We start from the raw sequence: 21,373 nt of genomic DNA, 5'->3' as shown, positions 1-21,373 counted from the left end.
CCCCCCTTCTCATGTTCCCCCACTTTCTTTTTCTTCCTTTTGTCCTTCCCTGTTGGGCCAACTGCCAAAACCAGGCATTCCTAAAGATCAATTAGAAAGCTTTTGCTTCTCTGCTCACTTCATCAGTGTACGGTCCTTCGCATAATGTTCTTTACATAGACTCAGAAGGAAGGCCTTTAGCAAGCAGTTAAGTACTGTATGATATTCAGTGCCTAAGGTAACAGTACAAGTTTGAACTCAAAATAGTAACTGTAGAAAAAAATAACAGGTAAAATTGTAGGGTTTAAAAAACCCAAGTACAATCCTCTATACATTAATCTTGAATTGTGTGAACTGGAATTTTTTAATGTACCTTTTCAAGTGTGTGAGGTGTGTCAGAGGGAAGAGTAATCTAAGCAAGATGCAATACTTTTCTTACTTGTTTCTACTTTGTTACTTTACATCTATAGAATACTTTATATACTGTACTTGTTACATTTGCTGATTTAGGTACAAGTACTGGTGTAAATGAACAGCTTTCTAGTTAGAAGTTGAATTCTGCAATAGTTGATGGGTCATATGTGTATTGTGTGTGTGTGCGCTATGCATACGTTCATTTCTCTATATATTATTTTTTACTAATATCTAAAGAAGCATGTAAAGATTTCAGACATATAGCTATATCAAAGCATAGAAGCAACTTAAAATGGAAAATCCACAGACGGCTGGATGTGTCTCAGAAATATAACCCCCAAAAGCCACAAACCATAGCACTTAAGAAAGCTATCTTAGGAGATTCAGCAAGCCTGTAGTAAGTTTTCTGTTCTCACTACTTGAAAAGCGGATGACAAAAACAAATCCTGAGTGCTTCAGAAGCATTTCTTGTGGTACTTGAGGCACAATGGTTGGGAAGAACAAACTGCTTGTTAGGTAAGTTGAAAATTGGCTGGATGGACAGGCTTTTGAAGGCTTAGTATCTTATTGGTGGCAGGCAGCGAGTGGAGGGTGAGGAGGCTGGGCTGGCTTCATCTGGGGAAGAGAAGGCTCTGGGAAGTCTAATAGCAGACCCGCAACTGCCTGAAGAGCAGCTTGCAAGGGTGACCAAATTAAACTCTTCATGGCAGAGGCACAGAGTGTGAAAACAAACCCCCAAACCCATGGCTAGAAATTGCAGCTTGAGAGCTTCAAATTGGGCGTTAGAAAAAACATGTTACCTAGGCGGATAGTACAGCACTGGAGCAGGTTATCCCAAGGCATTGTGGAGTTTTCATAGAATCATAGAATCATAGAATAGTTAGGGTGTTTGAGTAGTGGCTAAAAAATGCCAGGCCTCAAGCAGTGACCTGCTGCAGTGTGAGCAGGAATCGTAACCCAAGCGTGAGCTGGGACTGCAGGCTTCCAGAGGTTTCTTCAAAGAAGCGTTTGTATGATTTTGAGTGGCTTTGCCACTCAATGATACCCATTTTATATACAAACAATATTGAACAGAGCTATTTGTTTTCAATTTTCTGCTAATAACAGATGATTTTCTGGCTTTTCCTTTGTACTCAGCAAGAGTTAAATTCCATTTTGACTGTTAGATAGCTAAGAGGTGCCTGGAGGCAACTGAACTGGTGACAGAGGACAGAAAGACATACCTTTGTATGCCTCAAGTTACTGCTTTCAAAAGTAAGCTTACTGCTTCTTATAAGTCTGCTGAAAGAAGAAATGGCTTGTTATGTCACATTTCAAAGAATTTCTTCTACAATGAATTTCTTCTGTACATATGTGGAGTGTTGTAAAAATTACATGGGAATGTTGTCAGGAAATCCTTTTGATTAATTAAAAAAACCTGCTTCCCTCTGAAGTTCTGTGGTAATGAACAACTGGTTACTGTTACCTGTTGTTCCTGAGTTTTAAAGCAGAGGACGTGCACATACTTCAACATTACTGTATAGCTTGAAAAGGTCTAATATTAATTAGTAAATATTTAGAGTTGAAACTTTTCTTATGTGTATTATTTTAAACCAGTGATAGCCACACATGAGCTAATGCACTTTCTGAAGGCCTAAAAGTTGATTAAGAGCTATTGAATGAAATGAACCAAGGAATATATTAACAGTGCATGATTAGCAGTATTGTCATCTTGTCCTGTTGTGAGATTGGTGTAGGTTTAGCAAAAAGTTTTAAAAATCAAGTTTACCAGTACTGTGCAACCACTTTAGTAAATCAGCCTTTATAAGTGAATGAGTGCTGAGGCCGTGGCTCCACCTGTGGTGTTCCTCTCTTCTTCTCCAGCTCTTTGTCTCCTGAACTGTATGTGATTTGTCTAAGTTTTACCCGTGACCCTCACTAAAATGTAATGATTATGTAGATGTTCTAAGAAAGAGGTATTTGCTATATTTAAAAAGTGTCAGTGCTGATCTTTGTGAAATGTGCTGTGCCCACGGGGGAAGAGACCTACTTTGAAGTAGGCAGGAATGAGCTTGTCTAGTCGGTGGGTTTAATTTCAGTTTACAGTGGCATCTGCTGATCCGTTTGGTGATACCGTGGTTTTTCATCTGTGTTACCACGTCGGTGGAAGGGTTAGGTGCTGCTGTGCTTTCATAATGCCTGGAATCTTGCAATTTTCAGGGGCAGACTTTCTACATTGATAGATATATAAATCTGATGATAGCATCTTGTACTACATCAAAGACGGCTGTGGCGACTCATTCTTCAACTTCAGGCTATGTTAAGCTTGTGCTGTCCTTTTCTAATAAGCATGACTTTGTCTCATCCTTGAGTCAGCTTAAGGATTTTTTCCCCATCAAGTGTGCCTCATTTCCAGGCCTTCATCCTGCACATGACCTCAGTTGCCCATCTTCTGTTGACACTTTTTACTGAACATTCAAATATATTGTTTGGTCCTAGTCTGCCCCCATTTCCCTTGTGTGGTGTTGTTATCACCTGGCTGAGATGGTGCCTTGCCTATCTCAGTCCTTGACTAAACTGATTCTTCAGGGTTGTTCAATGCTGTTTTTGCAGTAATCATATTTTCCCTTCCTTTTTTTTTTTTATTTTTTTTTGGAGAGAGATTGGGGAGGATGGTTGTTAATATAAAGGCAGACAGATCACAGCAGCAGTGTATATAGCTTTGGAGTTACACAGGTGACCGCTGTAAATCTGGCTGAACTTGTTTCTCCCTTTTCAGTGTAACTTGGACTGATTTACCCCTAAAATAAAGCCAGGAATTGGGAATTGCAAAGTGAACAATGAAGAATACAGACTATAGTCTCAAGCACATTCAGGTTGCTGTGCTCTTCACACAGTTTACTCAAAAGAAATTTTCAGAACATGCACGGACTCAGCGGGAAAAAGGTAGCTTTTTGTGGTACAGTGATACAGTTTATGTAGAATAGTTAAAAGGCATATTGCAGCTTATCTGAAGAGAAATAACAAGCTTCATTGTCCAGTGATGGCAATTACTTTGCGTTGTATAAAATAATAAAAAATAATTCTTTTGAAGAGAAGAAATTCCACTGTGTGAGAACAAATATTTGAAATGGAGCAAGTGATGTGTGTGGGAATTTGATATGTTCATGGAACCCTGTTGTGTGCTAAAGTAAATAGATATTTTTCCTTCACAAATGGAGGAGCTGAAGGTACTGGAGGTGCCACAACTTCTGTTCACTAAATTGCCACATGCCTTATCTTTCCTTTGCCCCTTTTTTTTTTTTTTGACTTCTCATTTAATATGCCTGGACTATTTACAGTCCTTACTTGCAGTGTTGTCGTTGTCCTGATGATACAAGGAAAATACTTTCTTAATATGTTGTGAAACATAACATGATTTATAATCCTGTGTGTACTTTTAAAGAGAAAACGAACCACTGAATATAGTGTGGTCAGACACCACACTTTGACATGTTTGTCTGAAATGGGGGACCTTCGCATACTTTGGAAATAACACTCTGGTGTACTAATCTCTGGGAAAGTCATTTATATTATTGTTGGCTGCTGTGTTTAGCACGCAGCTCTCAGTTGACATACTATACATTACAGAAAAATGCTTGTGACTCAGCTAACAAAAACCCAATGAAGCATCTAAATTAAGAATCCTGGTCTTGTGCCTTTGTGTGTGTGTGCTTTTTTCTTATTACTGCATGCTGTCCTCTCTTGTACACAAGGCAGTCAGGCCTCTGCAGCAGTGTGTGGATACTGGCAAGACCACACTCCATCAGTTTCATATAAGCAGCAATTTTGCTTAAAAGAAAATTTACCATTTTCTTGCCGCAAGTAGAAGGCACAAGTCCAAAAGAATAGAAAGCAAAAATCTGTCAGACTTTAAATTATATTTAAGTATAGATTAATTCTTTTAAAATAGCAATGCTGTTTCTATGGCCCTCTTTTCTTGCACTACATTCATTTAGCTGTCAGCCTTTACATGTAGCTATAATAAGGTACAATTGGAGTGTATATTTTCATTGTAGACTGAGGCATATATAGTCTTACATAGCTGCAAATGAATGTTGATCATAATGCTGCTTAAAAAACAATCACGAAAATAAGACAAAGTGTTTAACTGAAAGAGACAGTGAATACCTGAAAACAGAGCCTACAGGAATGCTGGAGAGGGACTTTTTACAAGGACATGGAGTGATAGGACAAAGGAGAATGGTTTTAAACTGGAAGAGTGTAAATTTAGTTTAGCTATTAGGAAGACTTTCTTTACTATGAGGGTGGTGAGACACTGGAACAGGTTGCCCAGAGAAGTTGCAGATGCCCCCTCCCTGAAGTGCTCAAGGCCAGGTTGGACAGGGCTTGGAACAGCCTGGTCTAGTGGGACCTGTCCTTCCCCATGACAGGGAGGTTGGAACTAGTTGGTCTTTCAGATTCCTTCCAGCCCAAATCATTCTATGATTGTGTGAAAACAAAATGATATTTGTAACTGCCCAGTACAAAACTACAATCTTATTTTGTTACTAAAGCTATTACTTGGAAACACTGAGAATTCCTGTATTTTACTGACTGAAATGTCAAACTAACACTATGTAGTTTTTTAGAAAAGCCAAAGATAGTAGAAGTCATGTGCTATAGCATAAAGAGGGGTATTTTAATTTGATGTGCTTATGGAATTAAAATTTATAGTCTAGAGATCTCATCATTTTATGTCACAATGTTAAAATGTATCCAAATTAGGTCAGTGCCTGGGTTTTTGCAGCTAAATACCCAATATAAGTTCATTCCAGCTGCTGAATGTGAATATTGGGCACTTGAGAATGAGATTCCTTGAGCTGCTCTGGAGAAAGGTGGTGTGGCTCTGAAAGGCAGAGCTGCTGCTCACTGGAGGAGTCCTTTCTTTTTGGTAACTCCTCATAGTTATGAATTCATAACTATGAATTCTGTCTGAGGAGGTCTTTTCAGTAGTTTCAGTGTTACTGTGTGCTTTAAAAATCAAATGTAGTTGGCTTATTTCTTTTGAATTCATTTGCTGCTGCATCTAAGACATTCATTTAATTTTACATGTGTTTAGCCTAAGAATGCTGTGAAGAAATTTGAAGAATGCCCTCGGTTGAGGCTTGTCAGTAAATGTCTAATTTCTTACACTTGGTGACTTTCCAAGTTTCCCAAGCATGACCCTGTTCTTTCCTGTATTGAGATCACTTTGTTGTGACACAGCCCTCAGGAAGAAGGCAGCCATCAAAATCCTTATCACCAGACTCAATAAATGTAGGGCAGTCTCCATTAACAAAAGACAAATTTCGACCATCCCATGTGTTGTAGGTGAGAGCAGACGTCTCCATGTATCCTTGTGTGATTTCTGTACAGTCTTCAGTAATAACAGAAACCATGTGCAGTCTGCATGATGTAGTCTCTTGGGCTGCTGGGCTTCTGTGAGGAGCCCAGACTTACATTCAGGTGTTTACAGTCACGTTGCTCTTACCCCCAGTTAAATTTCTGTTCTGCTTTCTGAACAGCATTTCAGAGGCATGGGTCTGAATAACGTTTTGCCAGCAAAGTAATACCACTTTTGGGTTGTTGTTGCTATGCAGATTTTCCAAGCAGAAATTTCTTGCAAGGTGAAGAAAAGCAAACAAAACAAAAGTGTCCTTATCTGTGCATCCTATACAAACACTTTAGGAAGTGTTTAGGAGAAGAAATGAGTATTGATGCATCTGTTTTCTGTCTTTACTATAGGGGTGCAGGATCCTCAGCATGAGAAGATAATTACTGTGACTACTAATGGAAGTATTCACAGCCCCAAGTTTCCACACACATACCCACGCAATACTGTACTAGTATGGAGATTAGTAGCAGTAGATGAAAATGTATGGATACAGCTTACTTTTGATGAAAGATTTGGGCTTGAGGACCCAGAAGATGACATTTGCAAGTAAGTTCTTTTTCCTTTAACTTAAAGCACCTAAAGGGAGGTGTGGGGGATGGAACAGAAGTGTTGCTTGAGTTTTGCAAAGATGACACCTGTGTGTTAATATATTTTTAAAATGTATCTTTTAAAGTATTGGTTTATGATTTTCTTTTGCAGTGCTAGAGAAGGATTTCATGCTTGAAAGCTTTGGGATCCCCCCATTTTTCTTTCTGCATTTGGTAGCTACATCACAGATACTCTATGTTACAAAAAAAGTGAAATATTAAATATCTCACTCAAAAGTTCTGACATCTGGGAAACTATTCTTGACAGCAAGTTAGAGAAATGAATGTCTAATTTTTACAGGTAAAATTTGGGTAAGCAAGATACCTGAAGTGGAATTCAGGTCACGACACAAAGTACTGCATCCCTGTTCAAAAAAACCAACCACCCTGCTGCACAGTATTTTAATGGCCGTTAATGGTCAAGTTCTCATTTTTCTATGAAAAACAGCACTTACAGAATGGCATTAATTTGATATTCTTGAATGGTATTGTTATTTTTCCGGACTTCAATAATTCAATATTGTGTGGGTTTCTGTAGGACCTGTGGAATCTGTGTTTTGTTCTTATGATTCACAGCTGAAAGGTTTGTAGCTTGAGAGGGAAACAACTGTGACATACCAGGCACCAGAATGGATGTGGTTCTGAACCAAGCCATATGATCAAGTTTTGGATATTTTATGAAATAGTAGAGGCTGACATTATATATGCTTGGGTGAGTGAAAGGGGAGAGATCCTGAACTCTTGTATCCTGTATCTGTCTGCCATCACAGGAACACATCATAAAAAACCCCAGTGTGTGAACAGTGGTATGTTGCCTGAACTCTTTTCAGTAAATTAAGTAACAGATAAAATATGTCATTTGAATGGTATATCCTCCTTTGATGTGTTCCTGGAGAGGTACTTCATACAAAATTTTCCTTTCAAAGTAGTTGTTTGCTTTCTTTTCTTCTCTGTTTCAGGTCTTATTTTTAAGTACCTTATATACATATTTGATTTTTGATCTTAGTTTTTATAATTAAGTGATATTTGGTTGGTTTTATATATCAGCTTTTCATTACAAATTTGAATTTCCTTCTGCACTTACCCTTAATTAAGGAGCTGAGTTTCATAAAAGATGGGCAGATATCTTTCTTTTGTAATTCTGATGGGAGTAATTGTCAAATATAATTAAAATACTAAGTACTAAAAACATAGGTTTGCTCAGATGAGTGCACTCCCTTTGCACAATAATTCTTTTCTCTAAATGAAAACTTAGCTTGCTTTTTCTTTTCTTTGCATATGGCAGAGTGAAGTGGCAAGTGAAAGAAAATCCAGGTAGGGTGACTCATTCATCCACTTGCAAAGAAAAAAGTAAGATAAGTTAAAATATTTTTTAATATTATAATTGGACTAGTATTCTAATGGGAGTACATTTATTTTAAGTAAACAATGTGCTGAATACAGAAGTACTGGTCAAATTAAGAAGCAGTAATAAGTCACTCATAATCCTCACTCAGCTGTAATCTTATCATGCTCATATTTGTGCAGGGATACCAGGAAGTTCTATGAATGCAATTCCTGATACATGCACCTTTGAGGACACATTGGGCTTTTTGGCTTGAAAGATGTGACCTTCTGGAAAAGGGAGTTATACTGTTGTTTTTAGCCAAAAGAAAAAACATAGCTAGGAATCCTATGAAATTTAAATTCAGTAACAAACTCAGCAAAGGAAGAGAATGTGTACTTTTGTTTGATGTGTGAAAGGTGTATAAATAATCGACCAGTTGATGAAATAACTAAAATAGAGATAGGTTAACTACACAAAACAATTCCTTACAGGCCAAGTAAGCTACCAGTATCAGAGTAATCTCTCTTTATAAGTAATGTCTTACATTTCTTATCTCCTATAGTTCCTAATAAAATTATTTGTTTTTCCAGTACCTTCTGTAGAAGAGCTAAGGGGTTTTATTGACTGCATCAGTGCATTTATTGCTCTACTGTCTGCCATCTTTAAACACACAATTAGTAATGTTCCTGTAGAGTACTCGACAGTTTCTCCAAAGGCAAGTTTATATGACAAAGGGCAGAATAAAATACAATATGCAATTTAATGTATTATAACTCTGTACCTCACAGTGACCTGATCCTTTAGTTCTTACCTGTTACTGAAACCAGATAAAAACTGCAGCCTGATAATGTTAGACTTTCTGTGCAACAGTGTACACTTTGTACCAGGATGTATTTTCTCCCATCTGTATTGTACAAGAGGACCTCAAGAGTTGCCTGCAGTGGTCATTCTCTCAGTTTTCAGTTCCTCTACCTGCTTCTCAAGCTGCACATTCTATTCAATGCCAGAGCTTTCTACATCATTGCTGTAGGCTGTAATGCCCTGATGTGTCAGCTCACTGGGCTGGTGAGAATACTCTGGAGTATTAGTTTGGGATAATTAGCAGCTTTTAAATGTCATAGGAATTCAAATATTGGTCACTCATTGGAAAAAAATAAAACAAAACCAGATCCAGCTAATATAAATTTTTTATTAACATAGTTCCGTAACAGGAAAACAGCAGTAGTGCTGAATAAGAAATGTCCTAGATGTATCCTGAAGCTGTGGCAAGTTTCTGCCTGTATGTGGCTAACCTGACCTCCACACTTGGATTTCTCCAAAATCAGTTTTGACACTTCAAGCTATTCTGTGAGGTCTTTTCATCTGGCATGACTGTACAGCTACACTGAAGGTACTGGCCTAATCTCCACTTTAAATACTTCCCTGAATCTGAATCAGAGTGATCCTGCATGGCTTTTTCCCCCACTCTGTTTTTACCTTCATTTCAATTTACAGTATCTACTAAGGTAGAGCATTTGCATTACAGAAAATTCTGTGTTTTTTAAGAAGAGCAATCCTGACCTAGCCTCACCTGGAGCAGCATTAACATGCATTGATTGTTATACCAATTTTTACTAGTTTTAAACACAATTGGTGTATTCTGTATGTTTTGGAAACAAAGCTTCAATTCTATTTTTTTAGAAAAAACTTCTGATGTTTTGCCTCTATTTCTTCAGGTGATATTTTTGTCCTGGTTTTACAATTGTAATTTGCTTGAAATTTAGGCAGTTCATCTCTGTATTGCTTAAAATACAGCTAATGATTTTTAACAATAGTTCTATTTCATCTGCAGTGCATCCTTTGTATGGGCAAAATGTTAAGAATCCAGTGTGTCTTTTCCAAAGTGAACAACTAATCCAGAACTACATGGAAACTAAATCTTTGGATGTGTATCAGGAGAGATTCAGGTTATTTGTCTGATAATACAGATATATAAATCTTGGCAATATTGCAGTAATTTCGGTCTTGTACACTTTGTTTTCAGTTGTGACTTGCAAAAGAAAAAGGTTGCAAACAAAAGAAATCTCCCAGCAAATGAAACAAGCAGGAAAGGAGAAGGATGCAGTCTCCTGGCTGTTTTGTGCAGTGCTGTTCAGATGATTAGAATTGGCAGTGAATTTTCCTTACATAAGAGAATTTCTAGCTGGCAGAGGCATAGTAGATTTACATTCTGTACGCCCACCCTTTCTGATGAAGAGAAGAAGCAGCTTTTCTTCTGCTGATATGACAGCTGATATGATAGGTCCATTATTTTCATGATGCTAGCCCCCAGTGCTGTTCTAATCACGAGGCTGTTAGACTTCTGTGTCTGACAGCTTCTGTCATCAAGGAGGTGCCATAACTCTGCTTGACCAGGAGGGACTGATTTTTGCTCAATTGTTGCTTGTTGTCCAAATTTGTTGCTTTCTGTCTTTGAGAATATGCAGTGATAACAGCTGTGTGATAAACTCCTTTGTGACAGGAAGAACATGGCTGGTACGGCTGCCTTTAAAAGGTAGTCTGATGTTGTGAGTAGGTTGTACACTGGAGCATTACATTCAAGGCTGCAATAGGAGGAGAAAAAATTTTTTGTGGGTTTTTGGTTTCTGGTTTGTTTTTTTTTTAAGGGGGAGCAAGGGTGACTTTTAGCAGCTGCATGTATGAATCTGTTCATATAGAAGTATAAGTGAAGCATTTACCTATAATGTTTAGAAAGAATTCCCAATGCTTGTCTACTTAATATACGTAATATGTAGAATTTCTGCCTGAAAAAAAATTAGTTGAGCTGAAGGCAGCTGTCAGTGCCAACATGGAGCAAAATCTATGTGAGCAGTACTTTTTTTTTTTTTTTACTCTTCACATCAAATTAAATACTTAACTCTTAATACCAGGAATGTGCTTCCTCTGAGGGAAGGATGATGCTTCTTAGGATGATGCTTTAAGATGCAGAGCCACATGCATTAAATTCACTACCTCCCTATCCCCTATCATCTCTGTAAGCAACTTGCCTTCACTTCAAATCTGTTGTGACTGAACTGTGCCCAAGCTACCAGGGAACATCAAGGTTCTGTGGTAGAAAACATAATCCAGCTGCCTTCAACAGTCCTATGTGTTCCTAATGAATGTATCGCTAGAAAATTGTTGTCAAGGGTTAAAAGAATAGAAGATTTGGCTCAGTCTGACAAGACTGAAACAAATGTATTAAGAGGAAACATACAGACACTGTCCTTAGTCGGTGGCTAAGAAGAAGGAAAATATTTGCTTAGCTGTCTTTTTTTTTTTTTTTTTTGACAAACATTGTGTCAAATGCAAACTATGCAGTGATAAGTTATGGTAAACACAATAAAAAGGCTAAACATTTTGTTATGTAATTTTCTAAAGAGACTTTTCTGTGTAATATAAGACACAAAGAGTAACTTGCACCACATGGAGCTTCCTTTCTTGTAATTATTACAAATCTGTACATCTAGCATGTGGAGTAAAACAGGGGTGCATAACTGCAACTCCTAAGTTCTTTGGTAAAAAAGAGGACAGATATTTTGCTCCTGTTTGGCCCATTGTTATGGAAGTACCTTGGAGCATAACAGAGCACACTTATGAAAAAATAATGTCAGCATCTTTTTCTTCTAGAAAGAGAAAATCCACCTCAAAACACGGGCCCAGGGAAAAAAGAAAGGGTTTGGTTTGGTTGTTTTTGTTTTGTTTTTTTTTTTTTGAGTGCATTATTGAAGCAATATTGATACATGTGTGGAGAACATACTACTATTGAGCACAAATTTGGGAAAAAATTAAACTCTTCACATAAAGTATTAGTTCTGAGGCTTTTGAGGGCAGTGAGTTCCTTATCAAGGTCTGGTTCCCAAGAAAATTGTTTTCTAGACAACTGATGGGCTGTCCTTACTGTCAGACAGTCTTAAATGCTTCTCATGGACTGTGATTACAGAGGGTGAAGTTATCTCTTGGGTAAGTACAAAGTTCAAGTTGGCTTTGAATAACTGGACAAAGACCTTTCAATGAACTCTGTATTTAAAGAGGAACTGGTGCAGACAAGGCTCATACTGACTTGTGGGGCTAAGTAGCTGGACTCCTGGTATTTGGGCAGCTTTTCCCTCTTCCATCCCCCATTCTGAAGATGCAGGGGTTGCTGCTGCCACCTCTGTTTGAAAATTCAGAAAGCAGTGAGGAGTCCCCCAAAATTTCTAAGACTTCAAACTGAAAACAGAGTTAGCACCAAACCCCACAGACTCTGAGAACAGAGATGAGTGTTACAGTGAAGACCAGTCCTTAACGCTCTTTTCTTACAGCTGTTGCCTTAGAATTTCCGTGTGTTGAATTTTAGCCACCTGTTTTTTATTAGATGCTACATGTATAGGTGGGCTGGGCTGTGTTTAGATGACTACATATCAGTGAATGTCTCTTTCATTATTGGCTTTAACTTCTTCAGCAAAAATGAAAGCATACTAAAGTTAAAATTTACTATAGCTGTGCTCTGCAAGTCAGATCCAGTTGGATAGTATTGATTCTGTTAATATATGGAATTATAACAAGCATATGAACTCTCATTCATCAATATACAATTTCTTTTTTACTTGTTTTTTTTCCCCCAACACACTAATTACTTGTTAATAATTTTTATTCAGAGCCTGAAAGGGGTTTATATAATTTAAAAGGCTGGGATGAGTTCTAGCATTCAATTGCCATAAACTAACTGAAATGCTGATAGGAAAGAATTATTATGAAATAGCTAATTTAAATCCTTGGTAGCAACATTGGGGTTTTACTGGAGGCAGGAAGGTGGCATTTTAGGTGCAGCATGTAGAAAGTGCTGTAAAACTTGTGTTAAGGTAGCTGGTGGAATACTTTCTTCCCTCATTTCTGAGATAGTTTGTTTTGATTTGGATTGGTTTGGATTTTCAATTGCTCAATCCATCTACAAGACAACTGAACAGTGATACCAGTTCAGGAGAGGTTTAAATGCTGAATGAATTTAAATGGGGGATGAGAATGGGGGTTGTGCTGCAAAGTTTTTAAGAAGTTAGGTTAATTTAGGGACATAGTCCTTAGTTATCTAAAAATTGTTCCTTTTCATATAAAGAAAAAAAAAATAATGCTAGAAGGGTTATTTTTTTCATGTGAGTTTGGTTGTAGCAGTATTATTTCAATTTAATGAATGCAGAAGATTCCAATAGACTAATGCATCCTGCTGTCTTATGCTTTGAAGAAAAAATGATTGGGTCTTTCATGAAAAATAGTATCTGGATCTGTTTCTGTTCTGATATCATTGAACAAAATTCTAGTTCCTTGTATTTTGTTTTTTATTGTTATTTTATTTTTTTAAGAAACCTCTTTCGTTTGGGTTTTCCATGATTCCAGAACAGATTGATTCTTGGATTATCAAGTGATTCAAACACCATCTCATCTTTCAGCTGGTCCCATTTTGCTGGTTTAGCTACTGGCCACAGTTCCCACTGTGGCAGAGGTGTGTGCTGTACCCAGAAGTATTCACATTCCTTTGGGTTCTCTACTGCTTGTTAAAAGTTGCTTACTATCATTCTTATGATAACAGATTTGTAAATACGACCAAGTAGATATTGCGGGCAGTGAAAGAAGATAAAATATTAGAAGACCGTACCGCAGTACAGATATAACTGAGACTACTCTGTAACACACATTTCTTAGGCTTCAAAAAGAGTAAACTCAGTTCTGCAGAATGGGTTTGTAGCTGCAAAATTGTACTCTCTAAGCAAATCAAAGTGCAATATAAGAAGGCAAAGAGAAAGAGATGCTTCTCTGAGCGGAACGGGAGGACAACATAACCTATATGGTGTGATCAGGACATGCTGCACAAACTTAGGGGCTATCATTGCATTCTTGCACACCCACATTTCCCTTCTTTACAGTAAATCCAGTAGTCATTTTTAGTACCCACTGTTGCTATGGGACACTCTAATGGGTATTATTTCACAAGTAATCTAAAACCTATTTTCACAGCCCAGATGAGCGTTTGGAAAGTGATTGCTGATGAGTGGGCAGTTGACATAATCCCTTACTTCTTTTTCACACCAGAGACTGCGCCCATTGATTTAAAAAGCACTTTAGGCTCCTTACAATTCCTTCCTGGTCCCCTCAATCTCAAACAAGCTGTTTGAATAAAATAAACTATGTCCACAGTATCAAAATATTTTTGTAAATGATCCTAATCCTAATTTATTGCTTCTAAAATCAGTCTATGTTATTGTAGTTGGCTGTGTTTCTAATGGTGTACACTGTAGTAATTTTCTTCGAAAATAAGTGTGGCACTGCTGGGTCTTGCTTCTGTCTAGTATGCTCTGGGATCAGCTGTCACTGACGCAGATCCCCCGCTCCTGCCTCACCACTTGCTAGAAGTTAGAAGGAAATACCGACTCTAAGGAGGCACCAAAACACACTGTGAGCTGTCACCACCTGACTCGGGGATCTAGGCAGACCCTGTAGCCACCTCCAGTTTCTGGTGTGACTCTTGTAGGTCCTGATGTCAAAGAGAAATGCAAGCTGCAAAGGCAGGCCCAGCAACATAATCTAAAATTACCCTGGGTAGTGTCTAAATATTCCAGTTTATACATAGCGTGCACTCCCTCCCTGGTACTTTCTGGTTACTGAAAATCTCAGTATAGTTAAGCCCATAGGCTTACAGTCAGGTTTATAAGAGCTTTCTCCTGTTTGATCAGCAGGAATGGCAAACGTACCAACTGTCCTATTCCTAGACGTACAGTTGTGTTTCTTCACCCGTTACACAGCTTTTCTTTATTCTTTTCTTCCCCGTCCTGTTCCTTTCCTCTTTTCTTCTCACTAGATGCTGTGGTTGCTTCTTTATGTGCATCATCAATGTTTTAACAAAGTATGTTGCTCACATGAAGTTGTAGTTAGGCAGCATTACCAGCAAATAGTGTCAGTCAGGCAAATCAGTAACAGTCCTGGCTTCACTTGATGCTGCTCCATTAGGATAAATGTGAAGAAGTGTAATGTAATGCAGTTTACATTAATCTGTTCTCATCTGATGATTGGGGTATCTGCAGAAGAAGATGCATGTGGATGAGAAATTGCAGAAAGGAAGGTTGCTTTTATAAAACAGGTTAGATGGTCGTGTGGGAGTGTCATAGGGGTTTTAGAAGGTAAAATGAATAGATCTTTTCCTTTTCTGACAGTAACATGGAAAGAGGAAAACTAGTAGCAATTAAGTAGTACTACTTCAGACTGGCCTTTGATTCATTTGCTGTGACTGGATTAAGAATAGGTTTGCATAATTTTATGACCATTATTTACAGCTAGATAAACTGAAGTGAGAAGAAACTCCTTACAGTCTTCAGATGAAAACTGATCTCCTGCTAAGGTTGGGAACTCATTTTTTTCTGCCTTATGCGGTCTTATACGACTGCTTAATTACATTATAGGGATTTTCCGCTTTTTGTTCAAGCAGCAATTACTAGCCTGTCCTGAAGCAGGATATTGGACTTCATGACAAATGGTCTGTCCGGGATTGGTAAATCCTGTGTGCTAATGCAGCAGCCAAGAGACCATATGTTATTGTATTGCTGAACTAAAGAAATAAAAGTGTTTTCATTTACATAAACATAGATGGAGCCCCAATCTCCATTGAGATAGACAGAAGGGAGGGTAAAGGAAGAGGGGAAACCACCATACTGATGCCATAATTATGCTGTATCATTGGAGTGTGCTTGAGGGGAAGGGGTGCTGCCTGCACTGTCATGGATGAATCTTCACACGCTTCAAATGCCCCTTAGGCATTTTCTGTTTGTTTGTTTTCCAAAATATGCTTTTGAATATTGTTATGAAATTTCTTAAATGGTAGTTTTCACATTGTGGACTGGAGTCATTGCTAGATTCCAAGTTATAAGGAATGTGCATAAAGAAAAAATTACTATTTGGGATACTAGAATAAATATTTAAAATGCTGCTTGTAAAACAATGGTAAAAACATTAAACTTCCACAGCAGCTGGAACAGATACATTGACTACCGTGTGAGTAGAGTTAGAAATTTTATAGTGGATTAGCAAGAATTCTTTACAACCTTGGCTGTTGATGTGAGCTCAGAGCTTCACTAATGTTTTTTGTTTTGTACAAAATATTGGTCCGTACATATGATTTATTGTGAACACTAATTTCCAAGATAAAATGTACCAGACTTTACAGAGAAGTACTGAGAAAAAGTTGGTCAGGCACTTCATTATCCAAAGTCTAGAGAGGGTAGTACTGTATGGTATAAGATACTTACTGGGCTTGTACACTGTCTGGGAGCAATGGGCTGCCTCTTTATGAATGGAAATGTGCTTTAGAGAGTACAGTGTTCAGTGCAGCGGGCCTCTTGATTTCTGATGGCTGTTTCCACATGGTGTACTGTAAGTACATAATAATAATAACAACTTGTACAGGTATTACTTTGGGGGGCTGGGAACAATGTGGTGACAAAGAATAGAAGTACTGGTGTGCCGTATAATAAGAATAATCCATTTCATTGTCACTTTTGTTACATGCATTATTACTTCATAACATGCAGGATGCTAAAGAAATCTATGGTCCACACGTGCAGTCAGTAGCAGAAAGCAGACAAACTGGAGGTGAAACAGTGCAGGAATATGTTCCATGTAAATGTTATCCATTTCCTAGTCCTTGAAAAATAACCTTTCCAAGTGACTTTGATTTTGTAGAAAATCTTTTTTACTTATGGTATTTTATGTGGCTACAGGAGAATCTGTAGTCAAATAGGAAAAAGGTAAGCATAGAATAGTAATCCTGAGGAATGGAAACTCATGGAAACTTACTCCCTGTGGAACTTCTTCTTTTGGATTTTAAGATGAAGGCCAAGGTAAGTAAATGGACTGAGGCGTCATTTGCAAGTGGATTCATATGTGTTAATATGTTTTTCCAAGCTCTGCAATTTTCCTAAATTCATCTTTGTCTTTAATATGTAGTAATAGTAATGTTGGTATGAAATTTCATGCACTCCTTTGTTTTGTATTTCTATTCTACTCATATATGCTATTTTTGGACCAAATTTAATCCTTATTTAAAGAAAGCTAAACATGTTTCTTATCCTGATTGGCATTGGGAATACATACCATTCTGTGACACAAAGAAGAGAAGTATAGGTAGGTTCTAAGAAGTTTGGCAGCCGGCCTTTTAAAAGGAGGAGTTTAGAAAACCATCTTCTTTCCTTCTTACCGCCACTTCTGATCTGCAGGATTACAGTCTTTTTCTATAAGAGTCTTATTCAGTTGCTTGAAACAATGCATCAATAGAAGTTACACCAGTTTAAATTAGTTTGTAGCACAGGCTATCTGGGTCTGAATTCTGTGGTTGCTGTATTCCTTAAAATACTTACTTACATGCTTTATCTGTATCAGTAGTTTAACATTTGCATCAATAGTTACAGGCTTGCTGACTGAATATAGAATTGGTTTGATTTAGAGCCTGAAGTACATTTACCAATGTAATTTCTCATTCTTGTGTAAAAATCAATGTCCCTTTCACCCCATAAGGCAGAAATTACTTTCAGAGACTACGGGATGTTCACATGCTTAAGATGGAGATACTTAAATGCTTAGCAGTACACCTAGATACCAGTCATGGTGATTTATTTTCTAGAGCTGTTTGAGTGCCAGTGTACTAGTCATCAGGGAAATAATGTTTTCAGCAAGATTAGGTTTATCGATTGGCACTGAAGTAAACTTTTGATACAAATGGGAGTTTGAGGAGGAGGCTGAAGAGATGCATTTCTTTGGGTTTCTTGGTTTTGCATGCAGTGCTTTCACTCCAGTTCATTAAGTGGCAAACCAGTTATGCCAAATGTTTAGGTTCCCATGATTCAGCTTCACGTGGTGCCTCAGTTATTCAGCAGATCCACAGAGAATGAAAATCTGTTTTCTGGTAGACTGCAGAGTAGCAATGCAACAGTTAATTCTCCAAATCAAACCACCAATGCATTTCTTTTTCATGAAAGTGTTCAAATGTTTGAACATTAGAATTCAGGGGTTTGAACTCTGTCTTGTTTTTCACTTTCACTTGCAGTGTTGTACATTTATGATTGAATTGGCTTACAGTGAATAAAGGAGATGAAAACTAAGGATTAAATTTTTTTTTCATGTATCCCAAATAACAAGGTAGAAATACAGAGAGTTGTGCGGTTGTCTTAGAAGCCCCAGGCTGTTACTAACCAGTATGAGGAAAGTTTAAATATAGAGAACCATGGCAACCATCTAACATTTGTGAATGAATCTGTGTTTCCATAAGGCAGTTCCTAATGTACAGTACTGCGTATTCTAAAATAGATGTATTCAAAGTAGGTTGGCACAGAAACTAAACCCCATATTTGGTGAGTGGCAGTTAGAAATGTTCTTTGTTTATACCTTGAGTATCTTTATTTCACGGAAAATGTAGACATGGCAGGATACTTGGTGTTTTTATGCTCATTTGCTGTATTGGCTGGAAGTGATGTCTATTGCTGGAAGAGATGTTTGTGTATAATTAAGCATCATTTTCTGAGTACAAAAACCTGACCTCATCAGTTATTTATTTGGATTATATCTGGGAATGCCATTTCTTTCCAGTGACTGTTAAAACACAGTGTGTGTAGGATCAGCAGATACAGGTTCTACTACGGACATTTGTTTTATGGCAAATCATTGCTATTCCATTATCTTTTCTCTGTTTTTACAACAAAACATCAAGTGTGACATAAAATGTAGAATGTAAGTCTCAAATGTTGCATAATCCGTAATGATATCCAGAGGAGTTTCCTCTTACAATGGAAGGTACTGCCAAACCCTCCTAAAGCAGATGAATGCTGTGGGTAAATTGCCCATGCAGTGAGCCTCAGGAACTGGAGTCAAATGACTCTGTGTAACTTTTTTCAGAATTTCCTAGTGGAAAGACAAAATCCAGAGGAAATATTTTAAATATTAAAAAATTTATATGGGGTAGTTTTCGAAAACTAGTTTTTCAGTATCTGGACTTTACTGTCATTCAAATTAGCTCAGCCAAATATTTCTGATGATGTTGAATGGAACCATTTTTACTGAGCTTTTACCCTGCATGGAGTATTTGCTGGTGCTGCCACAGGGTGGTCACCATTTCAGCCAAGGTGCCCTGTCCTTCCCGTTCCTTCAGGAAACATGCTTTATGTATAATTTATGGTTTTTGTTCTGATGCCTGACTGGCAACTGGAGTTGGTAACAGCTAACTTTTACTGATGTGCACTGCTAGTGGTTTGTGATTTAAGGAACCTTGTATTTACTGGCTGAATGGAGGACTGGACTGAGCGGGCCAATCCTTCCCAGTCTGAGATTCATGCAGCTATTTTTGTCTGGCAACAAATACAAAACAGTATAATGTAAATTAATGCATTTGAAGGGCAAAGGAATTAGTTAAACACCTGAAGTTTGCAAACTTGAGTGGTAGATGGTTGTACTAACTGGCCTGGCCATGTTGGAGGGGAAAAAAATAATACCAAAAGTATGATTTCTTCTTACAGAAACAGTGCAGAGGTACCTGAAGTTTCATTTTTAACAATTATTTAATTTTTTGTGTCAACTTGATTTTAATCTCTCATGATGTCTTTTGTCTCTGTGCCTTGGTCTTTGAAGAGAGCTTACTGTAGTCTCAGTGACGGGCAATATTGGCAGTAGAAAAGAAGAAAGTTCTCCATCTATTGAATGGATGATGCAGTACACTCTTCTTTTTACAACTGTAATACTACATCTTGAGGCTTGTAGGTTGCCTGAAATCCACTTATTTCTCTAATTCAGGATGCCACACTCTTCTCTTGTTTCCTTCCTTCTTGGGGTCCTCCCATTTTCCCTCTACCCTTTGTCATAAGCTTTGCATTCACCTTTGAACTCCTCTTGTCCCATCATGTAGTTTTGCCAGAGACTGTACAGTGTGTTGACCTATGGAGAGAATAACACAGCTGGTTAAATGCATTGGGTCTGCCATTAGATACCATAGGTTAGAGTGCCTCTGTTGTGCTCCAGTGTTCCCTTCTCCACTCAGGCAAACATGAATCTGACAATCACATTTACTGGAGAGCTGTTTGGGTGGAGGAGGCCTTCAGAATCTATTGAAAGTGAGGCTGGCAAGCTTTGAAAAAAATGTATTCAAGCTAAACATTTGCCCTTACTTTCCTCTGTATGTATATGTAGTGTTTATGTCACACAGAGCAAAGTGATTACTTTCAGTTGTGATTTAAAAGCTATCTAAGAGGTAAAGACTGTCTAAGGTGTCAGTAATACTCTTACGAGTTTTTTTCTATACCAGTACACAGCTAAGTTAAATAATGGAAACCAATTTTTTTCTTTCCATAGGAAATTTAAATATTTCACTAGCTAAAATTAAAATTATTTCAAATGGAGGTGGAAGAGGGAGAGGAAATTTTCCTTTAGGAAGTTTGTTTAGAAAAAAGATCAAAATGTTATTTTCAGTATGACAGTTTTTAGTAATTCTGAATGTTTCAAAAATTGAAGCTGTCCAAATATAAATGATCTAAATTGTATTCAATAACAGTTTGTCTGGTGGACTGCCAGGGGACCTTGGATGCTTTTGATCTGCAGCTGAGGTAGGTATTCTGGTGTGCTATGCCAGCACCAGGAAAACCTTGGAATTCCATGGACTCTAAAACAAGTTGGGATGGAAATATTATTGCATCCCACAGGATGCTGTCAAAAAAGAAAAAAAAAAGGGGGATTGATATCAACTTCCTATTTCTTCATTAAAAAAATAATTAATTGCAATGGGTTGTTATCAAGGGGGAAGGAAAAATATATTTCACCTTTTGCAAATTGATTTAATGTGTACTACATTTTTGTCTAGCATGCATCTATATACCTATGAAAAGGTCCAACATCAGTGATGTAACAAAGTGTTTTACCCTGGGGGTTCTCCTTCTTGCTTTCATTGATGTATCTGTGAAATTCCAAAGGCAGAGGTGAGCCACAAAAAATTCACAGAACCACAAGCCAAGGTAAACAGCCTGCCAGAATATGTTTAGCAAATGACAGAAAAAATACAGAAAGGAGAGGAAAACCTTGGAAAATACATTTCCTGGTTGGAAAGGCATTGAAGTTTAAAGTTGCTTATGTTGCTTTGTTGCTCTTTTCCAATAAACTGTCTTCGTTATTTCAACCCACAGTCCTGGGAACCTCAGCCATTGGGAAGAGGGATACATGTTCTGCAACAGGTCTAACAGAAGGCATTGTGGGCTTCATGACTAAAGGCAAAAGCATCTTTCATCCCAGGAAAGAAGATTGGGATACCTCTTTGTCATAAATTTTACTTAGTAATATTTGAATAATGTATTGCACGTAGATACAGCACCAGAGCATTTCTTAGCCATTGTCAAAGAGGGTTATGTTTTCTCCTTTGTACACTGCATGGAAAATAAGGATTCTTTAGTTCATTGTGCATTTTCTTTTTATTGTTTTGCTCCATTGCAGATGGAAAATGGCTTCTCAGTTCTTGGTTATTTATGCTATTTTTCTTACATTTCAATTACAAGCTTCTCTCGATAGGGAAGTAATTTTAGATGGCTATGCTATTGTCCCCACTTCTCTTTAGCCCTGTGACATGAAGCTGCAGAATTATTTAGCACTATCTTGTAAATG

General features: G+C 37.6%; 1 protein-coding gene across 1 annotated transcript in view; it reads left to right on the top strand.

The window, feature by feature from the left end:
- The first annotated feature begins 3,212 nt into the window (after nt 1-3,212).
- Nucleotides 3,213-21,373, top strand: part of PDGFC (platelet derived growth factor C) — a 57,001-nt gene continuing 38,840 nt past the window's right edge. Inside the window, exons 1-2 of the mRNA XM_010020519.1 lie at nt 3,213-3,318; nt 6,139-6,334. Coding sequence (XP_010018821.1) covers nt 3,213-3,318; nt 6,139-6,334 — 302 coding nt within the window. The remainder of the gene's footprint in view (nt 3,319-6,138; nt 6,335-21,373) is intronic.

The sequence above is a fragment of the Nestor notabilis genome, unplaced genomic scaffold (genome assembly GCF_000696875.1).
Source record: "Nestor notabilis isolate BGI_N333 unplaced genomic scaffold, ASM69687v1 scaffold16278, whole genome shotgun sequence".
Classification (NCBI taxonomy): domain Eukaryota; kingdom Metazoa; phylum Chordata; class Aves; order Psittaciformes; family Psittacidae; genus Nestor; species Nestor notabilis.
This window is presented reverse-complemented; position numbering and strand designations above follow the sequence as displayed.